This window comes from Saccopteryx bilineata, chromosome 3, assembly GCF_036850765.1.
Source record: "Saccopteryx bilineata isolate mSacBil1 chromosome 3, mSacBil1_pri_phased_curated, whole genome shotgun sequence".
Lineage (NCBI taxonomy): Eukaryota > Metazoa > Chordata > Mammalia > Chiroptera > Emballonuridae > Saccopteryx > Saccopteryx bilineata.
The window spans coordinates 285,296,976-285,306,263 of NC_089492.1; the positions used below are offsets into that span (position 1 = coordinate 285,296,976).

A 9,288-nucleotide genomic window follows, 5' to 3' on the forward strand; every position below is an offset into this window, starting at 1 on the left:
CACTACTGTGCCAGGGACCCCCTAACCCCCACTCCTAGATCCAACCTCAGGCTGGTTTTACTGAAAACGTTTATTATGACAAAATATCAGAGCTTCATGTAAGTTACCACAAACTGGTGGGTTTGCTTAAGTTTAGAACTGGGGCAGAGAGACTTGCTCCCCATGATAGGCTCATCTCTTGCCTGGAGGGGACTTTGGGTGCTCAGCTGGCAGGGTCAAGATGGATAATTGGTTATCAATGACAGATTGTCAGGAGAGCTTATAGAAATGAGGTGGGGTGGGTGAGTCAGCAGCCTCCTCTTCCTGCCTCTGCATGGTCCTGGGTTGAGCTGTGGAGGGCTCTGTTCCTGGTCCTCTTAGGGCTGATGACGATGCTGCTGTTGGTGACACGGGGCCCGTACCAGCCTGCCCAGTACTGTGTGTCTTTGCCCCCATGCCGGAAGAGGATGTAGCGGACACCTGGAGGGTAATCTGAGAAGGTGTGGGAAACCTGGAGGGAGGAGAGGAGAGGAAGTGACCACTAGGACTGGAGAGCGGATGAGATGAGTGACCACTCAACTGCAGAGAAGGGAGGAGCCTCGTGTGGGAGTGGGGGGATTGCAGCCCCTGGGAGGAGTGAGTGGGTGGCTGGCAAGCAGTTGGGACCTCACCTCTGTCCACGTGGCATCGTTCCACTGAGGGATGGTCACAGGTGGGGGCTCGAAGGAGGCCAAGGCGATGTAGTCAGCTGAAACCAGCTGTACTTGGATGTCATAGGTGCAGCCGCAGTCTGCTCTGGCGGCAAACCTAGGGGAGTGTGGGGCTCAGGACTACACACCCCAAGATGTAGGGGGCCCTGGTGGTAGGCAGGCAAGCAGGCCTACAAGTTGGAGCTCTGAGTCATTTCCTTGTGAGGCCCATGAGGCCCACCTTCTTTGTACTCCCAGGGTAAAGAGTCTATTGCACTGGGCCTTGGTTACTCCCTCTGAGAAAAGAGCAACTGTTGGGTATTTCACCTTTGAAAGCAAAAGGCTCTCTATAGAGATCAAGGCGCAGGTTGTCGGAGCTGTGTCGCCTATAAATGACAGTGGGCCAGCTGTGGACTCAATCGTGGGTCTCAAGAGAAGGCCTGTGTGGTGGGGGCTGGCAGTTTCCCCTCTGCTTAGCCCTGCTGTCCCCGTTCCCCACCCCCCAACTCTGCACAGCCCTCAAATCCTGTCCCTTCACACTCATGAGTGCTGCCCAGGTTGGAACTGGGGTCCTTCTGTCATGGGCCAAGGCAGAGCCTGGCAGCCTGGCACAGCTCTGCAGGGAAGGAGCCTGAGAAAGCTGTGGGATGAATGGTCACGGGGGGCAGGGCAGGCAGACTTGAAGGCATTTTGGCGTCTGTGAGGTCCAGAAAGGCTATGTCTTGGCTGTGTGATGCTCTAGTGCCTGTTTGTGACAATTCATCTGTAGGCCTCAGTATCCCCATCTGTAAAATGGGGTTAATGTCTCCTGCTGACACAGGTTTGTGGGGAGGCAGGGAGGTGCTGTTGGATGAGCAAATGATGGATTTGTCTGCTAGCGGGGTATAAGTTGGGTTGACCTGGGTTTTGGGCCTGCCCGTGCCCTAGGACAGTGGTCACCAACCCCCGGGCCGCGGACCGGTATCGGTCTGTGGGCCATTTGGTACCAGTCCGCAGAGAAAGAATAAATAACTTACATTATTTCCGTTTTTTATATTTAAGTCTGAACGATGTTTTATTTTTTAAAAATGACCAGATTCCCTCTGTTACATCCGTCTAAGACTCACTCTTGACGCTTGTCTCGGTCATGTGATACATTTATCCGTCCCACCCTAAAGGCCGGTCTGTGAAAATATTTTCTGACATTAAATCGGTCCTTGGCCCAAAAAAGGTTGAGGACCACTGCCCTAGAACACCGCTGGGCACAGAAAGGGCACTCGCTCCAGGTGTTCTCAGGAAAAGGGGAGAATAGAATGTGGGACTCAGGCCTCACTCACCAGTCTGTAACGGTAATGTCAGGCCGGTACACGTCCATTAGCTTCTCCCAGTAGCCCTCGGCTTTGAGGTCCACCAGCTGCGACTTGAGGCACAAACTGGGGAGCAGAAGGAAAGGCATGCATTCCCAGGTGTGCTCTGTGAGGCCTGGTCCCAGGGGCTGGTTCAGGGGACCCACCAGTGCCCCCGATCACTGCAGGACAGGTAGTGGCTAGTGCTGACTCTGGTTCCTATGTTGAAGGCCCATGAGAAATATTCAATTTGACCCCCTTGTGCCTGGGTGGCATCCCTGTCCACAGGCCCAGTCTCCCAGGGGCCCAAGGAAGTCCTGTTTCTAGGTTAGGGATAGCCTGTAGACACCTGACGGCCTCACTACCCCATGGGTTCCCAGCCTCCTTATCTAGATCTCCACGCCCAGTCCCTGAGTTGACTTCTGCCCCAGGAGGCAGAAGCCTCTGAGCTGCTGTTGGAACCACCTCCCTTGAGCTTCGCAGAGGGTCTGATGCAGGCAGGTTTGGGATTTGGCAAAAGGTGTCCTGACCCTCTCTCCCCAAAACAGCCTACTTGCTTCAGTTTGTCTTACTCAAAGGATGTGACGAAGTACTTCCTGACTTTGGAGTCAGGAAAACCTGTCCCGTGGTCTCCAGGTAAGCTCTCCACCTTCCATTGGTGACCCCCATTGAAGTCGATTTTCCAGGACGTCATACCCTCTAGGAAAAATAGATCTGAGTAAATGTCACTGTACAGTTCCGTTGGTCCCAGGAGCAACAGATGGAGAGCGCAGGGGCCTGCTTATGCTCAGGTCTCAAGGTGTGCAGCCCACTGCGCCTTGGAGGTGCACTCCTCCACACCAGTCCCCACCCTATCCACTCTGATCTGGGACCCTCAACTCCTAACATGAACTGGGGGAAAAAAACCAACCTTCCCCCACTTTCATGTTGTTGAGGGTGTCTGGGAAATTAAGTTTCAGTTCTCAGAACATTACATTACCAAGGGCCTATGATGGCACATCTGTTCTGAATGGCTAATATGCATTTGTCCCAACGAGTACCACTTAACAACTGATATTCCCCCAACACCCTAACTATGTAACACATCTGAGGGGCATGAGGACCGTTTACAGGTTTGCTGGTGGGTCATAGGAACCTCTATGGTGAGCAGGAAGGTTAATAAGTGGGAGTATAAGCACCCTCTAGGTTGTTGGCATTAGTAGCCCCATATTTGTGGAAGGAGTCCCACCAGCTTGGCTCAACAGGTCTGGTCTCCCTCTTCAGACTGAGCTGAGAGGACCTTAGAAAACAGGTGTTTCTCGCCACGGCTTTCCAGAACAATCACCAGGAGAACTTTTACAGATTACTCCCTTGCTCTCGCTACAAGGAGCCCACACCTATTTCTCAGGTGCTGAGAGTTCCCCCAGTAGAGAACCAGACAGGTGACACAAATCCAGGAGCTGGGCTGCACCGAGTGTGGACCTAAGGAGAGATGTGAGTGAGGCTGGACTGGCCATCGCTGGGCTCAGGGCCTGGGGAGGGCAAGGCTGCAGGGGGCTCTGCAGGGCTGAGCTGCACTGGCGGCCTGGTTGGGCAGCTTCCGAATGCAACCTGGGTCACGCGGAGAGAGATGAGTGTCTGAAACGCTGACTGTCTTATGAGATGGACCCGAGGGCCTTCAGCAGGTGGACATTTCTGGATCTTGAGGCAAGAAACATGTCTTCCTTAGGGCCTAACATTCCCATCTGTAAAATGGAACTAGCTCTACTTCTTTGGCCAACTCCTGGGATCCATGTGAAGATAAAGAGAAAATAGGCATGAAAGGAATTCTGAGCACACAAACATTGCCTCTTAATCGTTTGCTGCCACAGCCCCAGTAAGGAGCAAGGTGCCTAGTATGTAGTAGGTGTTGAACAAGGAAAAATAACCTGGCGAATACAAGAGAACACGGGCTAAATGGGCCTGAAAGTATATGACTGCAGTCACCTCTCCAAATCCTGTTTCTTCATCTGAATACCTGGGATGACGGGAGGGTAATGACACTGTGAAGAGCTCAGGCCCACACCTGGCACAGAGGAAGCCCTCCATAAACGTTAGGCAGTGCAGACTGAGCTACAGGGGCAAAATGTTTATACATTCAACATGCTTCTTGAGCATCTGCTATGTGAAGGTATTGTGGACACTGGACGTAGAGTGGCAAACAAGATCCATTAGGCCCCTAGAACTTGAAGTTTGTGGTGGAGAAAAAACACCCAGTCAGATAAAAAGGTAATTCTAGCCCTGGCCAGTTGGCTCAGTGGTAGAGCGTCGGCCTGGCGTGCAGAAGTCCCAGGTTCGATTCCCGGCCAGGGCACACAGGAGAAGCGCCCATCTGCTTCTCCACCCCTTCTGCAGAGAGGCTCCATTGGAGCAAAGATGGCCTGGGCGCTAGGGATGGCTCCTTGGCCTCTGCCCCAGGCGCTAGAGTGGCTCTGGTCGTAACAGAGCGACGCCCCGGAGGGGCAGAGCATCGCCCCCTGGTGGGCAGAGCGTCACCCCCTGGTGGGCGTGCTGGGTGGATCCCGGTCGGGCGCATGCGAGAGTCTGTCTGACTGTCTCTCCCCATTTCCAGCTTCAGAAAAATACAAAAAATAAAAAAGGTAATAAGGAACCAAATGGAGGTGACAGAGTAGAGGGAGGGAGGGCTGTTTTTAAATAGACCAGTTTAAGTCTGAACAGAACTCAAGGAGGAGGAGCAACCAAGAGAAGCATGGTACATGTTACGTTTTGAGAGCACATTTCAGGTAATGTGGGCATAGCAAGTGCAAAGGCCCTGAGGTTCTGGAAAGGGGAGAAAGGAAATAGCCCACCTTCAGCACATGGGTTGCGTAGGAGGTTCCTGCGGAGGCTACATATAAAGTAAAAGATCTTCCAGTCATCCACAGGCTCGTCCCAGTTCTCAGTGACGAAGCCCTCACGCAGGCTTTTGCGTTTCCAGAGGGTCATAACATCAATGAGGTCACGCCAGAGGCTGCAGACAGGGCGGCAGTGCAACAGCAGCTGGCGGGCAGGCACGTGTGTGAATACCTCCAACAGGATGTTCTCAGGCAGTTCATTCATGCTGACCAGGGCCATAGCTGGGGTGGGGGTGGGTGCACACACAGGCCTGTGGGGGGCAAAGGTGGTTATAGCCCTGACCAAGAAGGTGGACTCCTCAGATCCTGAGGGTCGTGGGCCAGGGATTCCCAGTCCTACTTCTGTTATAAAAGAAGAGAGGTTAAGACAAGCATCTGAGCATCCTTCCAGTACACTGCAGGTGCTCAAAATACAGGCTTAATTTTTAAAGAGGCCTTTCTCCCAACCTAGTCAGGTAGCTGTTGGTTAGAGTACTGTCTCCCTACACCAGGGGTCCCCAAATTTTTTACACAGGGGGCCAGTTCACTGTCACTCAGACCACTGGAGGACCGGACTATAAAAAAACTGAACAAATCCCTGTGCACACTGCACATATTTTAAAGTAAAAACAAAATGGGAACAAATACAATATTTAAAATAAAGAACACGTAAATTTATATCAACAAACTGACCAGTATTTCAATGGGAACTACGGGCCTGCTTTTGGCTAATGAGATGGTCAATGTACTCCTCTCACTGACCACCAATGAAAGAGGTGCCCCTTCTGGAAGTGCGGAGGGGGCTGGATAAATGGCCTCAGGGGGCCGCATGCCTCCCCCAGGCCGTAGGTTGGGGACCCCTCCCATACACCAAGGTGCAGGTTTGATCTCCAGTCAGGACACATACAAGAGTCAGCCAATGAATGCATAAGTGGAACAACAAATTGATATTTCTCTCTCTCTCAAATCAATAAATCAATTTTTTTTAAAAAGGCCTTTTCCCCCATTAAATAATTGTAGCCTGATTTGTGGTGGTGCAGTGGATAAAGCACTGATCACAGGTTCCAAAACCCCAGGCTTACCCTGTCAAGGCACATATGAGAAGAAACTACTACAAGTTGATGCTTCCTGTTCCCCCCACTACACACACACACACACACACACACACACACACACACACTCCTCTCTTTAAAAAAGAACATGTATATTTTAAGTTGGTGAACAGTAAGATTTAGCTGAGGCTGCCCTGTTGTCTGCAAGCATTTGTAGTGATACTTTAGTGCTGTGAATTCACTGTTATAAAATCTTTATTGCATCCCAGGACAACATCGAGCAAGACTGCCCGGGTGGTGTGAAAAGGAGGTGATAACTGTCCCAGCCTCAGAAGGGCTGGGGCAGTCCAGTTAGTACAAGGAAAGCATTTAGCACGGGACGTCACCACTAACACTGTTATTATTAGACCAAAACCAAAACGAAAACCAAAACCAAAGTAGTAGTAGCTATCTGATCCCAAGAATGCCTTACTTCCTCTACATCTACGTCGCACAAGGGTTTTGAAGAATTTTCGGTGCCACCATCCGCAGTGGCCTGGATCTTGCCCGAGGGTTCTGGTAGTGCAGAACTCTAAACGGATACCCCACCCCACCCCGCGGGGGTGGGGGAGGAGGGTATATTCTCCGCCCACACCTAGAGGCACTGGTAGAACTTTTCATTTTCTATGGAGGCTGGGACAAAGAAGCAGTTGAGCGTCTTCTCTAAGTTCCTGTTCCTGAAAAAACTGAGGGTGGGCCACACTCTAGCTCCTGCCCAGGAAGCAGCGTTTTAGCATGGCAGAGAGAAAATAAACTGGTAAGAAAGTCATTTGTACATTGTGTAAAATACTATGATGGATAAACTCATGCGGCCTCTTCTGACATTTTAGGAGGAACTGTAAACATTTAAAACGTCCACGCCAGCCCTAAAAAGTCACCTCGCACTTATTGGGCTTCCCACGTGCCCGGTCCGGAGTCACGCGCTAGCCTTTCACCCGTAGACCCTCCCAACGACTCCTCAAAGCGCTGTTACCAGGACCAATTTCTCAAAAGCAAAAGCTGACGGTAGGAAAAGTCGGGCGCCTGTCCCAGGCCCCGCGGCGTGCGAGTGCCGGCAGGTCCCAGTTCGTCCCCCACCTAGGGTGTCGCCCGCGAGGTGTGGCCTGGAGGTCAAGCCAGTTTTGGGGGTAGGGGTCCCACCGGCTCGGCCCAGAGTCGGAGTCAGGGCTGGGCGACGGGGGACCCCGCGCAGCGCGCGACCAGACCCGGGAGACCAGCCCCAGCCCCGCACCCCACCGGAACCCCACCCCACGGTCCCGGGAGTCACGATCCGCCCCGCCCTAGACAGCGTCCGCGGTGAATGCCCCGGGTCCCCCCGCACCCCGCCTCCCGGCGCTGGTTTCTCAAGCCCCCGCCGGCGCCTGTCGTACCCCTGCCTGTCCTCTCGCTGGGCCGCGACCTGGACACAGGACAGGACGCCCTGGCGAGACCCCAGCTACGCGTCAGTCTGGAGCCTGCGGCCTCCGCCGCGCTGTCCGCTCCGGCCTCGCCCCGCCCAGGGCTCTCGCCTCGCCCCGCCCCGCGCTGGCGTCACGGGCCGCGCTCGGCTCGCCCCCTCGGCACCTGCCGTAGGGGATCAATCACCTCGTGATACTGACGCCGGGTCATCTCTTCCGCCCCGGGAAAAGAAGTCTGGAGTCTTCACGGTCGGGGCCACCGTACGGGAACTCAGGACCTCGTTTCCTAAACCTCAGCCTTTCTTTCCAGGCGGTGGGAGGCTCAGCAACTGGCACCCATCTTTTCCCTTTGCTTTCTCCTGCCTCCGGGGAGGCCCCAGGCTCTTCCAACCAAGCCCTTAAGACTCCGCCCCCGTACCGGCCATTCCTCAGACCTCTCAACCTGTTCGTGAGGGAAAGAAGGGAGGTGGGACCGGTGGGACCAGTGGGCTCCTCCCTGGAGGGTGGTTGCTGAATGTGAGTCAGCCGCCTTGGCCGGATTGCTGAGTTGATTGGAGCATAGTCCTGAAGTGCAGAGGTTGCCAGTTTGGTCCCGGGTCAGGGCGCATACAGGAACAGATCAATGTTCCTGTCTCTCTCTCTCTCGCTCGCTCTCGCTCTCGCTCTCGCTCTCTCCCTCCCTCTCTCTCCCTCCCTTCCTCCCTTCCTTTCTCTCTAAAGTCAATAAATAATAATAAAAATAAACATTTAAAAAAGAAGAGAAGAAAGTCAGCCTTAGTCTGATTCCTACCTCCCCTGGGGCTAGACCAAGGGCCGGCTTCATTTTACTTAAAAGTTAAAGCTTCTTTGCATTTTTGCCAGGATTAAATTAATTACTTCTTCATTCTGTGATAGGCCATGAGACATGAGCAGAGCAAGAACCACAGGCCAGGCACTGAAGGTCACCAGGGTGGGAAGCCCTGGGTGCCTAGTAATGAGCAAAACTGGGAAAACAAGGACCTTACCCCCAGGGTGACCTTTCCTCCACTATGTTGCTGGTCATGCAGCTTAGACCCTCTGATTTCACATTGCTAGTCATGTGGTTCGGACCCTTCCCTGACCTTTCCTCCCCTGGCATGTTTCTGGTCCTGCGGGTTAGACTACCCTTAGCAGGGGAGTGAACAAGGGGGCAGGAGATGATACCTTAAAGATTAAGCCCCCAGAGCAATGAGGTTCCGACCTGTCTCAAGTACACCTAGTCCTCAATTGTGTTTCAGCTCCAAACCCAGAAAAGCAGCAAAACCAGACAAGCGAGGACAGGGCTGACCTCAGGACCAACTGCATTGACTAATTACCCCTGTTTTCTGGCCCTGACAAATCAGTGGAGACCACAACCCTGAAAGGAGGCACCTGGAGAGCTGATGAATATTTGATTGGGATCCTCCCCTGGAACCTACCCTAAGATCACTCTTAAAAGCCCTTAGCATGAAGGGATGAAGAACCCAGTGTGAAGTGTGCTCTCTCCCTGGGGAGCACACCCGAGCCTCCCCTCCCCATATTGTCCTGCCCCCCGTGAATTTTCCTCGCCTCTCTCTTTCTCCTAAGCTCTAAAGCAGTGGTTTTCAACCACTGGTCTGCCAGCAGTTTTGTGCCGGTCTGTGAAAGAGTTAACCACCTAATGTATGAAGATTATACAGTCTATAATTTTTGGGTATATGATTAACCAGCACGAAATTTCTGGTGGACTGGCGATTGAAGTCTCGAAAGGATCTCATGAGACTTGCAACAAGGGGAGCAGCGGGCGGCAGCAGCTCATGCCAGGCTAACCCCCTGAACCTGTCTCCAAGGACCCCCTTTTCTCTGACTTCCCAGTGATCCAAAGCGGCCTGCCTAGGCCCATTTCTTTCTTGCCTGTAACATATCTAGAAAACCAAAGCAGGACTGCCAAGGCTCCTCCTTTTGCTTCTTTTATCCTA

General features: G+C 53.0%; 1 protein-coding gene across 1 annotated transcript; it reads right to left on the reverse strand.

The window, feature by feature from the left end:
- Positions 1-55: 55 nt before the first annotated feature.
- FBXO6 (F-box protein 6) lies at positions 56-7,452 on the reverse strand. The gene is given in 7 exon segments (XM_066270434.1): positions 56-337; positions 339-490; positions 651-786; positions 1,985-2,080; positions 2,566-2,692; positions 4,822-5,117; positions 7,307-7,452. Coding segments are annotated over 6 exon segments (864 nt in total). The 5' UTR covers positions 5,087-5,117; positions 7,307-7,452; the 3' UTR covers positions 56-249.
- Positions 7,453-9,288: the final 1,836 nt, after the last annotated feature.